The sequence below is a fragment of the Ciona intestinalis genome, unplaced genomic scaffold (genome assembly GCF_000224145.3).
Source record: "Ciona intestinalis unplaced genomic scaffold, KH HT000134.2, whole genome shotgun sequence".
NCBI classification, from domain to species: domain Eukaryota; kingdom Metazoa; phylum Chordata; class Ascidiacea; order Phlebobranchia; family Cionidae; genus Ciona; species Ciona intestinalis.
This window is the reverse complement of record NW_004190456.2, coordinates 21,385-45,980: the sequence shown is the minus strand read 5'-3', so window position 1 is coordinate 45,980 and position 24,596 is coordinate 21,385. Positions and strand designations below refer to the sequence as shown.

The window sequence follows — 24,596 nt, the reverse complement described above, 5'->3', positions numbered from 1 at the left end:
ATTAAACCACGTATGACGACATTGGTTGTCCAACCTCGACAGTTAAAACGTCAGTCCTGCATTTTACAAGAGAAAAAAGTCTGCTTGACGTCAGCGTGTATACATGCTGACGTATACTCTCCAACGTACGCTAGCAGATATATACGCTACAGGTTGAAAAGAATTATCGTTGGTAAAATGCAGTTTGCACGTAACAATCATTTCCGTTTTTTGTTTTGCAAAAAAAAACACAAAATATTTTGTGTTGTTTTTTTGCAACGTAAATTACCAAATCCAAACACCAGTTATGTTAGTATTGTTTGGCAAATATAAATAATCCGGGAATAAATAAAAGTAGTGGTTATTAGTAAAGGGATGACAAAAGCTAGTTGTTTCAAACTCAATTCTTAACATTTGTTCTGTTTATATAGCTCACGATTATCCGAATTACAACTTACTTCAGTGACGTCATACATAAAGCACGCTCTTTTTTTAATATTCAGAAATGAACTTTTGACTTATTGCTTATTACCTATGTTTAGAAGTAGTTTTAATCTGAGGCATTGAATGCCCCATTAGCCAAGCTAATTTACTGATAGCAACTCAACTATGTTTTACGGACGATTATATAGTAGAGTGAGGGAAGATGGGACACCTAATATCCAAATAGCCTGATCGTGTTTTAAACAATTAACAACAGTCTGTGAAAGTCGTGAAGATGCACGATTTTATAATTCATTGAGTGTTCTTTGTTTACTACCAAATGGAAAGAGAAAACTAGACGAAAAGGTGTCCCATCTTCCCCCACCCTACTATATAAACGGCAAGTTTATAACAAATTTAAAACAGCTTTGAATAAGTTTAAAACAAAAACAAAATGATCACCCACAACGTTTTAACCGTAAGTCATCGTGATATATTCGTTCCGATTGATATATTTGTTCGGGGCGCTATTGCGCATGCGCCGAGACGCTAAGGCACGTGAAGGGTTCCTGACCCACATCCCAAGACGCCACATACAGTTTTATTCTATACCACTGCATTGCATGTATTATTATAACCGCACTACAACACGATAATTGTAATCGGATTACAAACACAAGAGTTAAGTCTGTAAGCCATATTAGGTGGAAAACATAGCGGAGATTGCGTCACCCATGCATTTATTTCATGAACTAAATTCATAATGTTTCATTATTTAAATATTGCTTTTTAACTTGCTGGTCAAACAAAGTACAGATATATAGTAGAGTGGGGAAAAATGGAACAACTTTTCATTCTATTTTTTCGTCACATTAGGTAGTAAACAAAGAACATTTAGAGAGTTATATAAAACCTATCCTCACGACTTTCGTTTAGCCCGCTGTTAATAGTTTAAAACTTGATCAGGATGTTTGTATATTATATGCTAATTAAGTCCCGTCTTCTCCCCCCCTACTATATATTCACGGGTATTTTAACAACTGACGTTTCGTTTCTAATTCGCTTTGTTGTTTTAATTAATTTGATCTTCGCTATAATGTCCGAAGGAATATATTTATAAATTACAAAGCGATATCAAAATTGTTAAAGCTTTTTTTATATGCTATAGGATTTTACATTCATACTGCTTCGACTTGCAGATTGCCGATCAAAAGCTACGATTCGAGGAGGTTTTGCAAAGTACAGCTTCGTGTTTACGAGGTGGGAAAACGTGTTTGTGAATTTGTTATCGGTTATTTACCAGCTACCGGTGTGTTTGCATAACGTTACCTAACAGAACGCGCTGTGGTGACCGATTACTGGCTTTATTTGCGCGCCTTTACACGCTTGTACGAAACTTGTAAGCAGAGAGACTTCTATTGTAAAGTTTTATGTCTAAGATGAGGTTTCGAATAGGCTACAGTGGGCGCTCTGTTGTGGGTTGGGATTATATTACAATCAGAGCGCAGGGTTTGAAACGTTATCCTGTCACCACAAAGAACAATTAGTCAAAAGATTCGATTAAATGTGAAAGTTAGTAAAGTAAGGTGGACGAATGAACAGAAAAGACGAAACGAAGCTGCCATGTTAACTTACGACAACGAACAACTAAACACCCGATACGGGTAAGATTTTTTCTTGTTTGGTTAATATGTGTTGGTTAGTGGTAAACTACAAACTTGAGCTTTTGTAAATCTATTGCATGATCCTAACCACACATTCCGAACATTAAACATTTTTTTATATTCCCATGGTATGTGCTAACGGTGTCCCATTTTACCCCACAGTACCAGATTTTATTTTTGGTAAATTAAACATAAAATATTTGACCGGTGTTTTTATCCAAACTTTTAATAACGACTTTCGTTTGCCGTTTCCTTCTCTTCGTAACTTTAACAAAAAATAAAATTCCGTTATTTTTTAGGCAACTTAAAAAAAATGGGGTGAGCATCTCGGTTGCTATGGGCGACACGCGGGAATCTGCGGTGTTAGATGGCATCTGTTCCCATGACAAAATATCCAATTTGATTGCAATGATTTATAAGAAGACTGGGATTCACCCATCCAGACAGCGTTTGTTTGCAGGTGGTGAACGAATGAACACTGTTGCGGTGTTGGGCAAATATTTTCCTACGCTTAGTCAAGTGAGTTTATTATCTTAACATTTTACTTGTACAGTATATACTGCGATCGTCCCATTTGGTAGTAAGCATATTCACAGAATTATATAACCGTAAACTCACGGCTTTAAAATGGCTTTGTTAGTTGTAAAAAAACATGATTAGGAAATATTGAAACTTTTATTAAACACACAGGTTGGGAATTGTCGGCTCGAACTCCGCTGTTTCATTCCATTGTTAATATCCGCACAGTCGTGCCCTGGTCCCATGCTTACTGAGATTGAAGTAAGACCAAGAAACGATGAACTGATCATCGGGATAAAAAGAAAAATCCGCGACAAATTTCGCATCGAAATCCCGCAGCAGAGACTACATCTTCACCCTGCCGAGATGACTACACTTTCCCGCAGACAAGAGTTGGACAATACGCGGCTTTTGTCTTGTTATTTGTCTCCCGCTGAGGACGGGAATTTTCTCGAAGTTCTGCCGCATTTGCCGACACCAAATTCCCGCGAAATTTTCATCCGAATCCCGATGTGCATCACTAATGCAATAGAAATGGAACCAACCGAGTTAAAATTTCCGCAACAATTTCACAACTCGTCCGCCGTGAGTAAAGAGTTCCTCGAGATAAATATTCCTCCGCCACCACCCCAAACCCCAGAAGATGATTTATTCAAAGAAGACCTCTCTCCACAACAACCTGACGAAGACAAGGAAGATTGGTGGCTGACGATTCCTCTCAACCTTGATGACGTCATCAAACGTGACCCAACCGCTGATGACGTCATCAAACGTGACCCAACCGCTGATGACGTCATCAAACGTGACCCAACCGCTGATGACGTCATCAAATGTTTAAATCGTCAAGTTGAAAAGGTCATGGGGTCGTTTGGCAGAATTGACTCGCTAAAGTTCGCCACCGCTAAAGTAGCATTGGGGGGAATGGAACTTAGTGGTTGCATGTTGGGGGATTCCCAGGTTAGGAGCCATGAGATGTTGATATATGTTGATGACGTCAACCTTGACGTCAAGATGAATAAATTACCCCGGTGGTTTAGGGGTAAAAGGGGAAACCCATCGGCGCACCCAATTACCCCACTTTACCCCTTATCAAGTTACAGGGAGCCAGGGTTAAGGTTCACAACCCCACCCAACCCCATTATAATGACGTGGGTAATTCCCCCATGCGCCCCATTAGATTTGGGTGCTAACCCGGGAATTTTCCTCGAATTCACGGGGGTTTCCTATGGTAGAAGATACGGTTCATGGGACATCCCCCAACACGAGAAAACCTATGTTGACGTCACAGTGGAAGGGACAATTGACGTTTGTGACGTAGGATTGCGTTCGACGATCTTAAACAGTGCACACGGCGAGTCGCGACTTGATTATGATGTAGAAGTTATCACTAATGACATCACAGAGGTCGATTCACCGAGAGGTTTCTTCTACGTTCATGACGTAACAGAAGTGACGTTGCTGGGACCCGTGAACAAAACCCAGGTTGAAGCAAGACGGAACGTTCCACCTTACCTCCCCCCCACAACATGGGGTTCGGAAAGACGGAGGAAAAGTGAGATTAATAATCAGCTTCGTGTGGGTCGATATGGGAATCCCATCTTACCCCAACCTGCTCCTATTAGGATTAGAGGTGACGTGTCCCATCTGACGTCATCAGAAGTGGATTCAGTGACGTCATCCCATTATTGTCGACGTCAGTTCAGCGAAACCGTTCCGGGTCAGTGGTACGTGTCACGTGAGAAAGTTGATGACGTCACGACCGTGGGAGTCGAAACTTCTGGGGGGAAAAATCTCGGGAACGCGTTTTCTACTTTGTGTAAGCGTGGTACTACTATTGATGGTAGGCCATACGTCACTGTGACGTACATACGACGGTGCGAAGTGACGTCACAACAAAGCATTATTACACCTTGCACTAATTTCGTGGATTCATTTCGAAAATCACTCGACTTTCGTATCCAGACACAATTCTATAACTGCTCGCTTCTAGATAGTGAAGCTACTATTCCGGAAGCGGAATCGTTTTCTCTTCGTGTTCAACAAAAAGTGACCAGGGTTGAATATGCTGAGCACACCCCAGATGTTGTAACACAGTTTACTTCACCAACACTCGGGATGGAGAAGATAATCGGTGTAAATTTACCAACCGCGAGGTGGCGCAACGCGAATAACATTCCAGATGAACCAACATCCGATTTAAACAAGTGACGTCATCGCCGTGACGTAGTGGTTAGCAAAACTGCCTCTAAACCAGAAGGTACGGTCCGAGGCTTTCTTCTGCTACCATTATGGGTGTATGTGTTCTTGTGCAAGACACTTAACGACAATTGTTCCAACCCAGTGGTCATTAATAGGTTGTCAAAATTGTAAAAAAATCCAAATTAAAACAAGTGGCGTCATTTATGGAAAAAAGCACACAGAAAAATGAAGTTGATTGTTATACAACAGATGAATCACAATCGATCTATATTATTACGTCATAATCCCACCCTTAAACCATTCTCCATCTACACGGTTGCCATTTTTTTTAATTTAAAAAGAAAATTAAAAACATTTAGGTGTCTTTATGTGCTTGAGTTTCGGACCCCGAAGAAAATCTTCTGACCGTCGTCTCCGTCGCGCTGGAGCGCCTCCTACCGACCGAACCTCCACCTTCCTTCACCGGGGCTTCCACCCTCAAGAAACCATCGGGCATCAGGTTCGATACTACGTCATAGGGGTCAACGCCCTCAGGAAGGTCAAACTCTCGCTTCAGTTCCCTGCTGATGGAAACGCGTCACAAATATTCGATTATTACGTCAAAACTGCAACATCTAATATTGTGTCTTTTATGTGTCTACGATTTTCAAGTTTTCATTTATTTTCTATTGGGTAATGTATGTATAGCACATATCGTTGGGTTAATGTCAGTAATGTGAGTCTACTTATTTATCCTCGTTTGTCAGGAGACGAAAGTCGTTATAACACAGATGTTCTGTTTCATACTAAGCAATAACGTTTTGAAACGTTTGTTCATGCGGGCACATATGCCGACAATGGTAGCAACGTAAAACCTTGAACCAGTACCCTCTACGCTAAAGGCAGACGTGCTAACTATTGTACCACGACGCCGGACACATTATGACGTCATAACTATCAATGACTACCTTGAGATTTTGCTTGGTGTGACGTCATCAATTTCTTTTGACTTGGCAGTGATGACCAAACGATTTCCTTCAGTTTTAACGAGAAGTTCATTTGCACTGTGCAACACTGGTGGTTAGGTCGTGTGCTTATAAATAGTTAGACTTAATTAGGTTGTTCTGGCAGATCTTATTATGTAATGTGGTGTAAAATGGACACCGTTCGTACCTAAAACCTATAACCCCTAATCGTGTTTTTAACAATTATTAACGTTCTTTTAAAGTCGTGAGGATTCGGTTATATAATTCTGTAAATATTATTTAGTTATTTCCAAATGGGCGAAAATTATGTTTTTACAATTTTTCATGTCTTAACTTTCGAAGGCAAATAAATAAAGATTTTGTTTCAAAAATGACACTAACGATGTCATTTAGGCCAAATAGATATCTTTTATACTAAACAAATTGATTGACTTTTTGTCTGTTAAGTTCGCTGCACCGGATCCAGACGGATAAATGTTATTATTATCATTCATGTATGCGCTATACAAACACAAACATACACCCCCACACACCCACCTAAACCCTTTTACATCAACATCCACTTGGAATTTCTCCGGTGTATATTTCCTATCTTGGTGCAACGCTTTATCTAGGTGCATCACGTCATCGTAGTCACGTGGCTTTACTGTTGCGTCACTAAACACGCCGCTATCTTCGTCCAAACCGCGACCGCGCCTTCGAACCGACCAATCGTCGTCGTCATCGCCGTCGAAAATCGACCGAAAACGCGATTTCTTGAACAAGCTGTTGTTGCCTAGCAACCGAGGGCGAGAGAAAAAAGAGTCTTCCGTTCCCATTCTCGGGAAAGTCCCTGATAAAAACGTTTATAACCTTACTTGTGACGTAATAACCACGATTATTTCCAAAACATCTCTTCTAATGATACTGAACAACGCAAATTATTAATTGTAGGTAAATGTCCTTGAGACCGAGACGTCGAAACTTCGGTCAGCAAACAAACGGCAGAAGACTTTAATTAAAACAAGCGTAATATGCGGCAGCACATTTTATACCACCATGCTATACGATCACCGCTATTTAAGACACTCTTATTATTACGTCATAAAACCAATATACAACTCACCGAACGGTCTGACGTCATCATCTAGAATCGACCGCGCGCATCGAGCGTCGAACTCGCGAACCATTTGTTCCATTCTCTCGTCGAAATCGTCGCGGAAAAAATCATCCCGTATGTCACGTGACACGGGTTGTCCCCGTCTCGGGAAAGTCCCAAAGTCCTCGTTGCTCGTCCGCTTGGTGGAGGTAGAGGTGGTTCTTATCTTCTCGCTACAAACACTTGATCTTCCACCGTCCGGATGACCTCTCCCCTCTTCATCTTCCTCCCAACTATCCCCCCACCCTTTATCAAACCGAGACGTAGACGCCGATGACGTCACACGCGATGACGTAGACGCTTCTTCAGTCTCGTGTGTAGACATTCAAGTTTAGATAATCTTAACTTATTGCACACACTAACGAGTTTCGTGTTTATCTTCTGTTACGTAAAGTGATAAAGTAAAGTAGCTTGCTTTATTCTATGGTTTAAAGGTTATGCTACTAGAACTAGAAAACTGGGACTTTTTGTTTCTATTTTTAAACTTTACGATCTTCCCTAAATATTAATTTATATCGGTTCAGGCTCACCGTCTGCTATTAGTTGGGAATAAACTCTTCAAATATCCCTGTGGAAATGGCTAGGTTAGTTTACAGTTAAAAACTACTCGGTTAAGTTATGAACGTCCTAACGATCGATTATATAGTAGGGTGGGTGAAGATGGAACACTTTTAGCAGATATAGTATCCAAATATCCTATCTGCTAAAAGTGTCCCATCTTCCCCCACCCTACTATATAATGTACTTAGCAAACCATGTTGTAGGCCCTACTAACTCTATAACGGCTAGTCTATATTTCCTTACATTGCGCAACACAAGACATACGTAGACATCCCTAACCTAACAGCTGCGCGCGTTGAAAAACTAAATCTAATTCACTCCTTTCCTATAAGGGGCTTAAATCCATCCAACTTTTCGACTACAACACATAACATAACCAACATAACTTTTACAACCTGGTCGTTGAAATGTAAATGTGTCTTATATACTGCGACGGTGTATCATACCTATTCCTGCCTCATTGAGTAGCCAGCATTGCATTAATGCGAATTCCTTTGGGGTTTAGGCGGTAACTCCTGGGCTTTCTCGCTTTTTCTGTTCCTAAAATAGCGACGCATGATTGTAATTGTAAACAAGACGAACACAGGAGTTGTGTGGATTTCTACTTTAATCTACTGCATATAGTTTGTATAGGAAACCAAAACGATGAAGACAGTAAGTAATATTAACCCTACTCGCATTAATGTTGTTTCAACATGCATTCGTTTTTATATAGTAAGATGGGGGAAGACGGGACACCGTTAGAACATAATATCCAAATATCCTGATCGTGTTTTAAACAATTAACAACGGTCCATATGTGAGTTGTGAGGATACGATTTTATAATTCTTTAAATGTTCTTTGTTTACTAATAAATGAGATGTGAAAATAGAATGAAAAGGTGTCCCATCTCCCCCCATCTTACTATATAAAAAAAAATAATTGAAATCCTAAAGGCCAAATTCATGCGCAAATTGTTAAGTTCCTAACGTAATATAGAAGCATTGTATAGTAGGGTCGGGACACTTAACTTAAATCTCCCTGTACAGGTTCCCATTTGATGATTGCTCCTTGCTGTTAAACCTAATTATTAGGTTAGATATTGTATGAAAAAATTAAATGCGTGATAGCACCTCTCCATACTGTATATAAATAGGCGCACCTGTATAAATAAATGAATGTAATTTATTTATGCTCGTTTGGCAGGTCAACGACAGTTGTTATAACACCGGTGTTCTGTTTCATACACCTCGTGCCCGCTTACGAATGTAACTTTGTGGATTATTCTTTTTTGACTTTTTTAATAAATGTATTAGCAGTTAAATATAAATGTTAACTTATAAATTGTATCTATGTGACGCGTTGCGATAATTTCTTTTTCTTTGTTGTTTTAGTTATTTTAATCTTTGTTACCGTATTCGAAGATATAAATAAATTTATTATTATGTTATTTTCCACGCTAGCTTGTTTTCAACACATACTATAAGTCAATACGAGTATTTATTAAAATATTTATTTTCACATATGTTCGAACCGAAAATGGCTTTGTCGGTCGCTTATTAAACGAATTTAGATCGAGTTGTTTACAAACGATGCCATGCAGCATAATGTTCAAATTTAAACGCTATTTTGAAAACGAAAACAAATTTTACAACAAACGCTTTCCATCTGTCGCGTACCAAGCCATGTGGTGTGTTATGACGTCATAATGACAACCCGCTGACCCCGCCCCTTGGCAAAATGGTTAGCGCGCTTGCCTATAACCTAGAGTTGACGGGTTCGAGACTCGATGCTGCTACCAGTTTGGGCTTGTGTTTCTCTGTGCAGGACACTTACGTTAAATTGTCTTAACTAGAGTTGACTAATGGGTTGTCTAAATTGTTGGCTATTTATATTAAAAAAACATCACTCAAGCACAAGGTGTCGGCAGAGAGTACGTTTATTTGATCGACGGTAAAAGAACTTACAACGGTAATGATTGGTGGGCTGAAGTCACGTGGGTCGTGACGTCACATAGCAGAAGACACAGTGATAAAATAATGAACGAAATAAAAAGAAATGTGAAGCAACGCAGTTTGAAAAGTTTCTTCGCTTCCGTCGGTTGTCATGGCGATATACGGTTGCCATGGACGCTTAACAACGAATCACGTGCTTGTTACGTGGGTAGAAAACGAATATCACAGTCGCAGTGCAAGAAAAAAAATAAAAGAAAGAAATAAAAACGAAAAGTTCGCGGTGAACTAGTAACGTTCATCGTAAGCGGGGAGAGAGGGAGAGTTTAAAACACGATTCGCCATCGATGCAACATCGGGCGTCGAATTGTTTGGGAGGGCGACGTATAAACAGTCGATTGGCTCCCTATCGTCGCTAGGTAGCGCTACAGAGCGCATCGGGTATCCTGGTTTTGGTTGGCATTCTTCTAACACATATTGTGGTGGGCTGTAGCTTGCATGACGGGTTTTCACTATTGAAGGCTCTCGGCTGTTCTCGTTCATGGGGGTTTCTTCGGTCGGTGACTCCCCGGTACACCGCTGACGTAAGTTGCGGCCTTTCTTTGAGCAATGAATCCACATGAATATAACGATGCCGATAAATAAAGCGATCGCTACCCCCAGGAAAGCAAAAGTGAGTGCCTGTACTGTGGTCACTGACGATTGAGCTTCGTTCTCAGCGCTGTTTGGTCCTTGGTGGTCGACTACGTCACGGATAAACGTCATATCCCCGTTTGATGTCTCTACCTCCACCTGGCGAACGATGTGAGTGACCTTGATGTTTTTCCTGAATGGTTTCTTCAAATTTGGAACAACAACAATTTCCTTCAGTGTTTCCGTTGTTGATTTTGTTGTTGTAGCTTCAGTTGTTGTTGTTGTCGTTGTTGTTGTTGTTGGTTTTACTGTTGTAGTTACTCTGGCTTGGATTTGGATAATTTTTGATTGACAGCGCGACCCGTAGTAACCATCCGAGCAAGCGCAAGTGTAACCACCGAACCTATTGACGCAGGTTCCACCATTCTCACAAGCATGCCGACCAAGTACAGTACATTCATTGATGTCTTCAGTGCAGTAACGTCCTCTGTACCCATGCGCACAATCGCATCTGAAGTTGCCAATAACGTCTTGACATTTCCCGCCGTTAGCGCATGGACGCATAACGCACATACGCACGATTTGTTCGCATAGCTGTCCAGTGAATCCGGTCGGACATCGACACCTGGGAGAGGAAACAAAATTTAGATTCGGATTTTTTTAAAGATTTTAAAAATAAATGGTAATTTCTTTTGTATTTTTTCTGACATTATTAATGTAAAATACTTACGATTCGCATCCAAGTTCGGCGTTTCCACGAATGCAAGTTCCTCCATTGGAGCACCGTGGTTTACCCCCGGATCTTGGGGTTATAGGGGGGGTTGTGGTGGCGGTCTCCTGGCAAGTTGTGCCTGTTAAACCGGTCGGGCAAATACATTTAAATCCACCGAGCAAATTGTTGATACATGTTGCTCCGTTCCTGCACGGCCGATGTCGCTCGCAGTATTGTAAATCTGGAAATAATTACAACTTATTAAACTTAATCCCGACGCTGCAGCTGCTCGTAATTGTTTCTATTTATGACGTCATAATAACGCTGGTTGTTACGTCACAAAGATGACGACACTTACCGCGATCGCACTTTCGTCCTCCCCATCCTACGTCACAATTGCATTGTCCAGGACGGTCACATGACCCATGTAAACAACCAATCAACGTCGAGCATTGGTTGCACTCGGGACCTTCCCAACCGGGGAAACACCTGAAGTTAAAAATAAAATGTTTAAAATCAAATATGTAAATAATTATTAAGTATACTGTAGAAATAGATAAAGCATGAAAAAGTAGTAAAGTACTTGGTCAAAATAAAAAATATTACTTTTATAGAATAACACAGAGTTTAAATTATTCAAACGTAGTAAAGTTACTGTCAGAACTCAAAATATTACCCTACAATACTATATGAAGTATAATATATAAAATGTGTTGACTTAAGCGAAATATAAATGAGGGAATTTGTGTTGACTTACGTGCATTGTTGTCTAGGGTTGCAGAATCCGTGTGATAAGTTACATCTGGATGGGCAGGTCGTTGTGTCTGTGGGTGAAATATTGAGGTTACAAATTGCTGCTGGGAATTCACGATGTTTACGTTGTTTGGCGTGGCGGAATGAAATTAGGCGAGATATTGGCGTGTTAATGTCTCATTAGTCTCGTGGGGGGAAGCAGGTTCGATTATCAGGGTATATACGGAGTATATCAAACATCGAAAGCGTGGCCGGTGGAAATCCAATTAAATGAAGGCTATTGGGCAAACAGTAGTGTTGACTGAACGAGAGAGAGAGAGCATATGTTGGTGTATGTGGCCTCACCATGCCGGCTGTTGGGCAGAGATATCAACTCCCTAGTGAGCAGAGTCCTCGTAAAAATGAGGCGCTTGCTATGCGGCAACACCTGTCGCTCGAACGCGAAGACAGGTGGATTTCGGGCGCGCGCAAACTTGAGTGTTTTAACGGCGGTAACTTCTAAATGTCGATGGAACGCCAGGCGATTAATATTCGATGTAACATACTTCGTATACCAGGGCAACGCGTATGGATAAGGACACTTAAACATCGGTAGGGGCGCCACTAAAATCCTAACTGACAAGTTAAGATAAGAGAATATCGTTTCAAGTGGCCGTGATCTTTTATTACGGCCATTCAAACACCACTTTCACACGTCGAGTGTAGCCTTGTCACCTTACCGCGTGAAATTATGTTTCCAAGCGACTAGGACGGCGCCAGGAAAGGGTCAGACTCGCCGCAATGTAGATACACATAATTAAGCAGACTCCAAACCACGCATAGGGTCATGGGAATCTTCCATTCAACAGAATTAACTCCCTTACCTACGCCGGTGTAGAGTTAATTTCAATCCAGATCGAGTATCAGGTAACACTCGTCTCTTTCTCGACCGTGGGAGCCATTAGTAGTCATGCGCACAATACGAAACTTTCGTTTATTTTGGTGGCAGTTTGTTTGAGCTCCGTGTTGATTACTTCATTCAGTGTTTACTTATTTACGATCGATGTTGATTCTTTACAATATTTGGTCAGTCTCGTTTACCACTCCTATTCTAACGAGTACAATGTGTCGACTCCACTTAACTGAGCCATTATTCACCGCTCGCTATTATCTGGCCCGCGCAGGATTACACTGTTTACGTTTTAGGCAACTTACCGGTAGGTTTTCCCACGGCCAAGCCGATCGCAACGCTGCAGAGAAGTAATATAAGCTTGATGCTCATCGTTGTGTTTCAAATGGTTGCAAATGGACCCACACACTTCAAATGTCGCTTTGAATCTTTGCTTTTGTGCACGAATTCCACTGTCGGAGTGAAAAGATACTTTTTGACCCCAACCACGTTTTATCACCTTGCAACACAATCTATCGGTTTCAGTTTTTTTTTAACGCAGTTAAAACCTGCAACAAAAGAGAAAAATTCGTAAAACGCATGAAAATCCGATTTCGCGGCGCCTTGCCTGCATTGTGACGTAACAATAAAAACAATCTGTCTACATTTTTAGAACTACACGATGCTACCATTGTACACGCTACCACGGTGCTTATATCAATGTGCTTTACAAGCCACCCATGTATACAGCCCTACCAACTGCACCTTACTGTGTAAAACAAACCGTCACATCACTCATGCAATTGTTTGTAAATCATTTCCAATTTCTACGCAAGTGATCGACACAAATATCTCAGCGATTGCCGTGGGCGCTCACCGGTAACTTGGACCGTGGGAAAGTTTAACAAACCCGGTGAACGTCACCGACACTGCATACCATGTCTCATACGCCCGTAACGTAACTATAGGCGTTCCCATTCGCCCTACTCAACTGTCTCTAATGACCAGTTCATTCCGCATTTTATTTGAGTCTCTTATAGTCTAGCACCTTTCATTAATTTGTTTACACCAGGCAAACAAGCCGCATACGCTGGATGGCTTGGCTTTTGGCGTGAGAACCTCACCAGGCTGTATTATACGATAACGAAATCAAATTATTGGAAACTAAAATTCCAATTACTTTATATTATATAACTTCACATAATCTCCTAAAAGTCATATACCGGTAACATTTACTTGCTTATACATAATACACTCTCTCACCCCACATTAGGTTAGCGATCTCAACACTGACTCATTGTACGCTACTCGCTTGAATATATTTGCTGATTTTTTTGCGACGTTTTAAATTGTTAATCCTGACGTAATAATCATGGTCGTGCGCCGCTATTGTTTCGTAATAATCCTCCTATAGTCTACGACTCAATGCATCTCTGAGCTAAAAGCGATCGACACAAACAAACCTTTAATCCTTCCGTCTACCACTTGCATGGCAGCCAAGTAAAATAGAGAGAGCACGCCACTGGACCGACTGTGTTATGATCCACTAGCGACTGGGACTCAGCTCTTTAAGGGAATATTCCACTGCCCACGATAACACCTGCCCCGCGCAGAGTGGCAGACTACTCAGCAGCGATTAGTAGCGGGGCCGAAACACGAGCTGTAGTAAGAAAGGCGCGCGACTAAAAACAAACTAAAATAAAGCGCGACAGTTGGGTAGCGGCGAGTACCAACAATGCCGGGTAGCAGGTCTGTACGAGCGGGCAAGCGTTTCGAAATCTGTTTATTTAAATCGGGCGGCGAACGCGGGTCTGCTGCTAGCCGGAGCAGAAGTTTTTCTAGAACAAAACCGAAGTAAAATTTGCCGAACAAACGGCCCACGCGCCTCACAGCGTGCCATCTTTGTACAGAGTAATAAAAATTATACGCCTTACCAAGTCTACCGTAGTGCATACGACAGACGTTGTACAATAGCGAACACAAGTTCGTACTAGACGCGTGGCATTGTGATGTCATAATATCAAGAACAACCTGCTGTTATGACAAATCGAGACATCTTTATTATCTAAGCCACGATTTGTATTGTGACGTAATAATAGCATCGATGCATTTGAACTTCGTGCTTCCTGTCTAGAATTCCCAAACCGCTATTCCGCTGCGAAACAATGAGGTCCGAATATTCCAACTTAAGCAGATGTAGAACTAGTTTGTCGCCACACGCATGCCCAGCCACATATACCATGTGAATGGCTGTCGAAAGCAACACGCTTAAGATTGAAATAGCGGAAACAAGCCGAACGCTCCATGGATTAAAACTTCTTGTAATTCTTAGATTGTCGTATCGGTTTTCGCGGTCGCGTGGCAGCTACCTCTACAATATAGCATTGTTACGTCACAGACAGGCTGTCCGGCAACGGTCGTCAAATCTGCTGCTCGGCAATTAGCAACAATTAAAAAACAAAAAGTTGTAATTACGCTACGTTTCATAGTTTTTATTACGTCATAAAAGGTCGTTTATGAGCACTGAACTGCACTGCAAATCGCGACCCAAATCTAGGGGGCGAAAACTTGATAGGTTAAATACTAGTAAACCTAAATTTTATCCCTGTACTAACCAGTACATTCCAACAGCCTAACCAGCGCAAACTAAACGCAATATAACATTCAACTGGACCGCAGATATTAAAACAATAATGGATTAGGATTTCCCAATAATAACGATTTCATTCGGACCAATGCTGATCTGCTGATACTCTCAAATCGGGTTAGAACTGTCACATCAAAGCGTGGTCCCTCGAGCCCTAATAACGTTCAATCTATTTCTACTGGCCAATAAGAAGCGTGGTATCTTGTACGTCACAGAGCATATTGTGAGTTATCAAATGTTTTTAAATCGAACCGCATGCTCGATAACCAGCGATAATTTGTTAATATTATAACAAATTATTTCATGTAAAAGCCACAAAATAGCTTTAAACATACGTTTTCGCGTGTATAGTAACAAATAACGAACATGTAAACGTTCTATCTTTGTTTACGCTTTTAAAACACGTTAAATAAACGATAAACACCTATAGCAACTGGAACCAATTTGACAAAAACCACCTTTTTAAACAAACTAAAAATGTGCATATGCCAAACATAACTGCCTATCTAAAGTACAAACTATGTTATCTACACCAAGTTCTAATTTATAAACTGTTTAACTAATTAATCATACTGCAAAATTGACTCAATGCCGCAACAGTTAAATTACTAAATCAAAGTACAAAGTTTAACTATAGCCTGTTCCTATTATACAGGAAACGACCAACAATATACAGCGGCAAAGCGCGGTGTCAATTCGTTTTCGACCTAGGTTCTAACTGTAAACAGAAATAAGTAGTTTTAATGAAGTCACGCTTATACTGGTATTAATAATTCAGTAGATGTTTCATATTTCATAACGTACGAGCCTTACGATTATTTATTCATAATGGCCATTGTGATGACAAAGTACCAGCAAACCAGCGGCTTTCAATTATTTATAACTGCGCGCGTGCTTAAAGTATTTCAAAATTTCTGTAAGTATATTATAGAACGTCTTACAAAAGACTTACATAGTCTATGCCTGTTTGAATAAGCGACACGCACAAGAATTTATAAAATTGCAAACTTTTTGCTATTTTATTACAAAACAGCGGCACGACGACTTTAAACACAGTGATTATATATTACATTGTGTTAATATAAGTATGTATCGGTGTAAAGAAGTGCTTTTCAACTTTTTCACGCCAATAGAAATACTAAACATTAATTTATACCAAAGCTTTAGCAACTCAATTTCAAAACTACATTTCAAACAAATTTTGTAGGCATAAAAATAATGTTGTAAATTTTACAGTCACAGTCAAATGGGTCTGTGAACCACTGTAGTAGACGACCCAACCAAATCAAATAAAAAAACAGGGGTTGATATGCACAAGTAGGACCGTTGAAAAAATATTTACGCTTTCCTTTTCACTTTTTTTTCACAAATACGGGAAAAAATCTTCAACTATGACGTCATCAGTTTTCTTGAATAGACGTCATCGTTACGTAATCAGTTTTCTTGAGCCATCAACCGTCCGACGCTGCTTTTCAGTGACGTAGTTATAACGTGTGACTTGGTTAAACAAAACGTCCCTTCGGCAGTTTCGGCAAGTTGCTGTAGATATGGTTGTAAGAGATACTTGTCCAGATTCGGTTCAAAGTCGTACTGTAATGTATATAAGTATTCGCCTATACTAAAAATATATTTGGATTTTAAATTTAAAGTCACAAAACATATCAAAATACAACCTAAATAGGCTAACACCAGAAAACCTAGTTTCGAAATCCTACTAAATACAACATAGTAGGGTTGGGGAAGATGGGACAAAAAATGTTCATTCTCTTTTCTCGTCCCATTTGGTTGTAAATAAAGAAATTTTACAGAATTGTACAACTGTATCCTCGCGACTTCCATAGATCGTTGTAAATTGTTTGAAACACGATCAGAATATTTGGACATTATGTGCCAAATATGTCCCACCTTCCCCACCCTACTATATGTATTTACTCGCTGAATACAATAAATGTGTGCATTCAGTTTATAAATACATATGTGATACAAAATCCAAAAACTTCAATCTAAATTTAGTATATACGAAAAACTAGGCTGGAATTTTTACTTAAAATATAAAAGTATTGAGCTGTATAGTAGAGTGGGGGAAGATGAGACATCCTTTCAATCTACTTCCTCACCCCATTTGGTAGTAAACAAAGAATTTCAAAGAATTATAAATCCGTGTTCTCACATCTCTCATAGTTAGGGCGGGGGAAGATGGGAAACCATTAGCACATAATATCTTAATATCCCGATCGTGTTTTAAACAAAAAACAACGGTCTATGAGAGTCGTGAGAATACGTTTTTTGATTCTTTAAATGTTCTTTGTTTACTACCAAATAGGACGAGAAAATAGAATAAAAAGGGTGTCCCATATTCCCCCAACCTACTATTATGTTTTATTTGAAAGTGACAAACTATTAGCCCGAGAATCAACACCAAACAATAAATTTATAAGATGGTAGATTCAATCCATGTAAATTGTAAAGGAAGTTCGTAAACTCTATAACGAACTGTTGACGAAAAAATTCGTAAACTCTATAACGAACTCTATAACGAATCGGTTTAAAGTCGAAACACGGAAGCATTAAATGATTAGACATTGAACCATAGACAAACTAAGTCGCAAATGACAATTTTTCGCTTATTTTAACTTTTTAAATGAAATGTTGTATTTCTTGCAACTTATGTAGTATATATAGTAATTTCCCCTCACATTAGTAAACAAAGTAATTTTACAGAATTGTACAATCGTATCTTCTAACTCTAAAATACCGTTGTTAAACGTTAAAAACACGATAGCTGAATATGGGGTATTATGTGCTAAAGGTATCCATCTTACCCCACAGTACTATATTGCCATCTAAATTATACAAAGTTGATTTAAGGTTCGACCGCATTCAAATGTATACGTATAGATACAGCACTGTTGTCACGCGTACGCCTCGTATATTATAACTAAAGCAGTGTGTTAGAAACAAAGCTGGTTACATTTTTGCTTTTGCGACAATTCCCTCATCAACTTGTATGCATACAGGATTAAGTTTTACCCGGAACCCACCAGGACCAAACAATATAAATTCATTTACTTTGAAAAGAACGCTGTTTCAGAATCTCTATAAATATTTTAAGTTTACTGAAACCGCGTACCGGTAGTTGTGAGACAACTTAAACCCAGATTGTAAGAAATTTTGTTTATTTGTTTTCTGAATTAACTTTTTGTTCTAGAAGTTCTGGTTTTGTACACCCAGTAGCAGCCGCAAATTTATTTTAAAACAAACGTTTTTCCATTCTGTAAACAAACCAGGTGTTACACACCCGGAAACATGGGATTAGTACTTCTACTTAATTCACAACCGACATATGGTTTTCGAAGCTTCCGCTTTTTCGGAAGTATATACGTCATATCCTGTACCATAATGACGTCATAATCTCACCTGTAAGAAGGACTCGTATAGAGCGCGAAACGTCGGGTTGACGTCGTTGAAAAACGCTGATGTTATCCCATGTACCGCCCCAGCCCCGCCCCTCTCAGCCACAGAACACGTGTTGTCTTCGTCTTGACAGAAATTGTTCTTAAAGTTCCAACTGCAAGGCAATTGTCGCAGTAGACCTGGAACGGTTAAAACAATGTTTTCCGCTGTTGCTTGGATAAAATTAATGAGTTAAATAAAGATTCGATTGCATTATGCATGGTAACCAAAGTAGCATAACAATGTTTTTGATGTTTATTTTGTTACCAGTTGAAATGTAATGCTTAATGAATGCTCTTTTGGGTAAAATAATAATTTATTTCGCCAATGTTTCGTACGCCATCCAGCAAAACGACACCATCATATAGGGATATACTTTGCCCCAATGTTTTTGTTTGCGAAATAAAGCGCCGAAATGTAGGTTTTAAAATGTTTCAATTCGCAAATTTATAGGGGACACACCCCTGTTAAAGGTACGCGCAAACAGAACACCTGCTGTTGTAGCTCTAAAGGTAAAAAGTTAAGATTTAGTGTTTGTAGTTGTTTAGATATAAGTTAGTGATGGCTTTACGTGAAGTGGGCAGACTTATATATGCTTTAGTAAAGTAGTTTAAATATTTAGAAAGCTTTCTATCTAAACTGGTGTTATTATTATTGTTTAAACTTTAGTGTTTGGTAGTTTGGGGGTAAAGTTCTCCTTTTCGCCGTGATGAAGGCGACTTGTTCGGACGTCGAAACGTCGGTTTGGAAATAAATGGCCAGAAAGATCAACCAGACCCAGGTTGGCATTATTAGCTTGTATATAACACCTGTGTTATAACTTTTACGAAGTTACCCCACCATGCGAGGATAAATTTAATAGTAGCTCTCTTTGTTTATTTCAAAATAGATACAGTAAGGACCTATAGTGCTCGTCACTGCCTAAAATCAAGTCCGATTTTGTCTGTTACATATTTCGTAGCACCATAGATCCTTACTGTATTTCTTTACACAAGAATCGTTCAACTCTATGAGCATCAGATCAGGGTCAGATTCGCATAATTTATTACAGTCAAATATGGATATAGTAGGGTGGGGGAAGATGGGACACCTTTAGCACATAATATCTAAATATCCTGATCGTGTTTTAAACAATTACTAACGGTCAATGGGAGTCGTGGGCGTGTAGTTTTATAATTTCTTGAATGTTCTTTGTTTACTACTAAACGGGGCGAAAAAATAGAGGTAAAAGGTGTCCCATCTTCCCCCACCCTACTATATATGATTTATATTTCAGTTGTTTCGTTTACCTTGATCATTGGGACCCAACCGACCCATGTTTATAAAAGCTTGCTATATATCACGATGTAGATCATTATGGGGAAGCTATTCATATAAGCAACGAAACAACGAAATAATACGTTGTGGCGAGATGAGATATACCGTTACATAATATCTCATATTCGTGTTTTTAAAATTAACAACGCTCTTTTTAAAAGTTGCGAGGGTACGGTTGTACCATGCTATAAATAGTTGTCGACGAAAACCAAATGGTTCGATAATTTTAAAAGTTCCGAAATATAGACTAAGACACAAATATATTCGTTATAGGGCTGTTATATATGCAACCAATATCTTGGTCTTTATATTAAAACAGGCAAATTCGTTAGTTTACTGCCCACGGTATTGCACATGTTATTCTAACGTAATTTCATTCTTGTGATGGTGACACAGTTAGTTTTCAATGAGGGCGCGTTATTCCGCTCTGTTAGATCGAATTTTGTTCACGAACGACTCAATTTGTGACGTCACAATACGCGATGCAACGTCACAATCTTCGAACAAACACAGGAAGAATTTTACGGATCGGGAACAAAATGTGCCTAAGTTGATTCGTGACGTCAAAAATCGATGCGCGTCGCGATTGGGTGTCACGCGCGAAAAACAAAAGACGCCGTAGGGGGTAGCGGGCAACATATGGCCCGCCACGTGCCACTGCTGTCGCGGTAGCGCCTCGAAAGCAGGAAAAAGGGATCGGTATTACCGGCAATATCTGGTTGTAAAGCTGAATTATTAAAAGTCGTTTATTGTATCCGTCGCGCGCCAACATCAAATATTAATGGCTTCTATATTGGCGCTTCAACGGCAATTACTTAGTTTGTTGCGGCCAAAACAGCGCGGCTTCGTCGCTCAACATAAAACATAAATTGGATCGCTATGTTATTGCATACACCAACGTTGCCAACTCGTTAAATTAAATTGGATGAGCTCTAGGTTGAGATAAAATCCAAACTCGTATGACGTTGTGGGTTTGAACGATTGCTTTGTAAAAGCCTTAAAGGCTCAACGTTGCTACCGTTATATGGGTATATGGTTGTCCATGGGCAAAACACCTACTTTAAATTGCTTTAACCCAGTGGTCACTAATGGGTTGTAAAGGATATCAACCATACAGAAAACAATCTCCCACAAAGTTACATACGTGGTAACTTGTAAGCGGACACAAGGTGTATGAAACATAACACCCGTGTTATAACGACTGCAGTTGCCCCGCCATGTGAGAATAAATAAATAATAATATCACCAACTTACTTGGGTTAAAATGAAACATTATATTCAGTAGTTTCTGGTCGTGTTCCGCTTTTTCTTTGTATTCGTCATAATACGGTAACAAGAGGTCGATACCGTATTTTACTCTTCTTAATTCTGATTGGTCAGTTTTATGCTCGTCATGGAAAAGCAACCAATCAGAGGAGAGCATTCGGGTAAAGTTTAAAACCATAACCTAAAAAACGACAAAAAATAAAAAAGAATTTATAAAAAATTCATATAGTCACAAATTTTAAAGAAAAACAAAACAAAAATAACAATTTTTTAACATTTTCATAAAAAATGAAAGCGTAAACAGCTGGTTTGAGAAACTTAAAATGCTATAGATGACTAATATTAAATATCTCTGTTACCCCAGTGTTTATTTGAAATAAACCGGTCGAATGTGAAATAAAGTTCTCGTTTAACTTGGAGCCTCCTAGCGGGTGTCCAGCGGTCGGCGAAATGGCCGCTACCTGGCGCTCGTCCATCTCTTTAAGTTGCGCCCACAGTTCGTCGATTGGTTTTATGAATATGACGTCACTATCACTATATATAGCAGCGTCTGTGACGTCTTTAAGAACCATCTAAAAATAAGATTTTCTAAATAAAATAAGAGTGAGGTTTAGCAGCTAAATTGTTTGACCAATAAGTCAAAATCTAATGTTTGATGAATTTAACTTTTTTTATTCTCACAGGGCGGAGCAACGATAGTCGGTATAACACGCTTACGAGTTACCACGGGTGTAACTTTGTAGGTGATTATTTGCTCACATATACCAACATTTCAACTCAAGTACGTGGCGTAGATGTGATTGCTTACCACTGCCACGGCGACGGTTTTAAATACGAGCTAATGAAACATAACATACCCCATACAACCCACCGGTAAAAGAAGCCTGAACGATCCACATGGTTTGTACCATTTCTTCCATTGTGTTATTAGCGTGGGCGGAAGGTACCTTTCGTAATCTATTGGTCGAATGCTGTACGTGACTCGCGACCGCACTCTAGCGGGCCAAGCATCTATCTGAAATGACAGCATGTGGTCAGTAGAGAGTTGGTCAATTAAAAGTCTTCATAGAGTCATAGACCAATGAAACAAAATGAAAAGTGAACAAACATTACAAACAGTTTAATAAGCGTAATCTGATGACGACTTCAACTTTCCAGTCGGTTACGTCATAACAGGACAAATTAAAAACCGAACAAACGCCACAGTTATTATAATAAGGGCGATCTAAAGTACGGAATAAAAGCGTTAGAAAATACCGATGACAAAAATAAATCAAACTTTGATATTTTTGGTGTTTAGTAAACGACTTTTTCAAATTTAATTCGTCGAAAAGAATAGTTTTGATGTTAAGTATCTAACATATTTAAAATTAAATAATATAACTTTCCTACGGATAGGTTTCGTTATAACTTATTTATTACGTCATATACAGATGACGTCACAATACCTCTGTCTGGAACATAGAAATCATATCATTCTCGGTGAAGATATGAATATGAAGTGGATTGTGAGCGAACAATGAAGCTGATTTGATCATAGTGAGTGTCTGGTCCATTGGTTTCTTGATATCCTGAATTATTCGGTAACATATTACCACATATGTAACTTATTTATCCTTGTGTGGTGGGGCAAGGACAGTTGTTATAACACGGGTGTTTTGTGTTAAAGCTCAAATCACCTCTATATTATTTCAAGGTTCTGTTTCATACACCTTACGCCCCTTATGATAATCACGTATCTGACGTATGTAACTTATTCTTTCGTGGCGGGGCAATGTCAGTTTTTATAACACGTGACTTTGTTTTGGTATGCTGTCTAAATACGCATACATTTATATATTCTTAGCCTGGATACCTAAACTTGATTATTGGTTAAACGTATACAGAATTATTACAAGCAAAGTAAAAATAATACTCGTCACGCGAAGTTATAGAAATTAGCCATCTTTGTGCCCAAATCTCGATCCCACGGCATGGCTCGCCAAAGGAGTTTAGCCATATATAGTATAGTCACGTGGGTAAATAACACGCATGGGTGACTCACCCTTATCCCCTGGTAGTTCGGCCGCCCGCATGAGACTGCAGCAAGGTGCATCACTTCCGGTGGTGACGTAGATCGGCTTCCGGTCTGTAATCTGTACGTGGATTGGAGTTTAACGTTTAATTTTAATATAGTTTCACCCAAAAACTGTCATTAATTGTCGAGTTATTGGGCAATATGGGCCTGAGCATCCCATCTTACCCCACCCTACTAATTCAAACATGCACTACGCTAGTATCATACACGGTATACGTTTGTACATGATATAGTGGAGTGGGGGGAGATGGGACACACTTTCGTTCTGTATTTTCTTGTCCCATTTGGTAGTAATCAAAGAACATTCAAAGAATTATAAAACTGTATCCCCACGACTCCCAAAGACAGTTGGTAATTGTTTAAAACATCGGGTTATCTTGGTACCATCTCCCCCCTACTATATGTTGAGGTACATATAGTATAATTAACACACATTACTAAAATAGACACCACACATACATACATGATCCAGTTAACCGTCACACACGCCACAGAGACAACTCCAATCCATAATAAGATTATGTTGATTCGAAATAAACGACACCGTTTGCATTCAAAACTTAAACAGCCCATTCTACAGCACCTTGGAAACATATTAGATTAACTTTAGTTTAGAAGGTTGCTAATATACAATGTGTAGAAAGAATGATTATGTATACTTAAAATATAGGCATCCCATTAGTGACCACTGGGTTGGAGCAATTGCTGTTAAGTGTCTTGCCTAAGAAAACCTACGTCCATATTGGTAGCAGCGACGAGCCTCGATCCTGTATAGCGAGGAGCTGCTGTAGCCATTGTGCCACAGCGCCTGCGTGTTATCAGTTATAGTTACATACTAGTTACAGTGTCCATAAAAGTCACAATCGGTTAATATGGTGTTTAACGTGAAGCCTAATCAGTATATTATATGTAAGAATACGGATACACATATAGTTTAAATGAAGGTACATTATATGCGAGTAACATTACGAGCGGCAGTAATGATAAATAGGCAACTATAGACCAATATGTACAAGCGGTGAACAGTTTAAAAACAAATGCAATAAAGTTTTCTCTCTGCTGTTATGACTTAATTATAACTTTACTATCCAACATAAGAAACCGCTACGTTGCTTCTAGAACTCGTTTGGCCACTTGTAATAATGACGTCATAATACATCAACAAACGCCTGCAAGTAGCAACCGCGGTGTTAAAACTACTGCAGTGAAATAACTAAATGAATTGAAATTCAATTCCTCAGCTTACTAAAGTTGTTCTACGCTTGGTTGCATCGTAATGTCACCTTCTAGACCAGACAGTATAATCACGCTTTGAATTTAGACCAAATTACCCCCCTGGCGATTTACTTTAAAACTTTTTCGGTAAATTAAATTTCGTTCAAAAGTTTGTCTCGTCTTGCCGCTACTTTTAGAATAAAGGTTCCAGATTAGAATACGGAGCGTTGAATGTAGTTTCGGTATCTAGATGCTTATGTATTGTCGTTTTGTTC

General features: G+C 39.4%; 4 protein-coding genes across 7 annotated transcripts in view; 1 reads left to right on the top strand and 3 right to left on the bottom strand.

Moving 5' to 3' along the window:
• The window catches only part of LOC113475174, a 5,745-nt gene extending 690 nt beyond the window's left edge, over positions 1-5,055 (top strand). Inside the window, exons 2-5 of one of the 2 annotated variants that reach the window (XM_026838960.1) lie at positions 1,602-1,662; positions 1,858-2,066; positions 2,366-2,585; positions 2,757-5,055. In XM_026838960.1, coding sequence (XP_026694761.1) covers positions 2,026-2,066; positions 2,366-2,585; positions 2,757-4,793 — 2,298 coding nt within the window. In that variant the 5' untranslated portion in view covers positions 1,602-1,662; positions 1,858-2,025 and the 3' untranslated portion in view covers positions 4,794-5,055. Of the gene's footprint in view, positions 1-1,570; positions 1,663-1,857; positions 2,067-2,365; positions 2,586-2,756 lie in introns of both variants that reach the window. The other variant, XM_026838962.1, reaches the window with a different exon arrangement.
• On the bottom strand, positions 5,054-7,292 carry LOC104266657. Of its 2 annotated transcripts, none has more exons than XM_009863407.3 (4): positions 6,855-7,292; positions 6,287-6,581; positions 5,732-5,827; positions 5,054-5,347 (listed from the first exon to the last, which is right to left on the bottom strand). In XM_009863407.3, exons 1-4 carry the CDS (start codon positions 7,210-7,212, stop codon positions 5,140-5,142), a joined length of 957 nt encoding a protein of 318 aa, XP_009861709.1. In that variant the 5' UTR covers positions 7,213-7,292; the 3' UTR covers positions 5,054-5,139. The 2 variants fall into 2 exon arrangements, with proteins under 2 accessions (XP_009861709.1, XP_018671615.1); XM_018816070.2 differs by having other exon boundaries at positions 5,054-5,344; positions 6,855-7,291.
• Positions 7,293-9,351: 2,059 nt separating this feature from the next.
• On the bottom strand, positions 9,352-12,915 carry delta-like (protein). The gene is given in 5 exon segments (NM_001078210.1): positions 9,352-10,638; positions 10,744-10,966; positions 11,084-11,214; positions 11,483-11,549; positions 12,673-12,915. Coding segments are annotated over 5 exon segments (1,458 nt in total). The 5' UTR covers positions 12,740-12,915; the 3' UTR covers positions 9,352-9,668.
• A 3,069-nt stretch (positions 12,916-15,984) lies between these two features.
• Positions 15,985-23,722, bottom strand: LOC100177823 (glucoside xylosyltransferase 1-like). Of its 2 annotated transcripts, none has more exons than XM_018816071.2 (8): positions 23,570-23,722; positions 23,074-23,164; positions 22,478-22,600; positions 21,901-22,044; positions 21,389-21,601; positions 21,018-21,210; positions 18,411-18,586; positions 15,985-16,583 (listed from the first exon to the last, which is right to left on the bottom strand). In XM_018816071.2, exons 1-8 carry the CDS (start codon positions 23,698-23,700, stop codon positions 16,428-16,430), a joined length of 1,227 nt encoding a protein of 408 aa, XP_018671616.2. In that variant the 5' UTR covers positions 23,701-23,722; the 3' UTR covers positions 15,985-16,427. The 2 variants fall into 2 exon arrangements, with proteins under 2 accessions (XP_018671616.2, XP_018671617.2); XM_018816072.2 differs by having other exon boundaries at positions 15,985-16,532.
• Between the last annotated feature and the right edge of the window lie 874 nt (positions 23,723-24,596).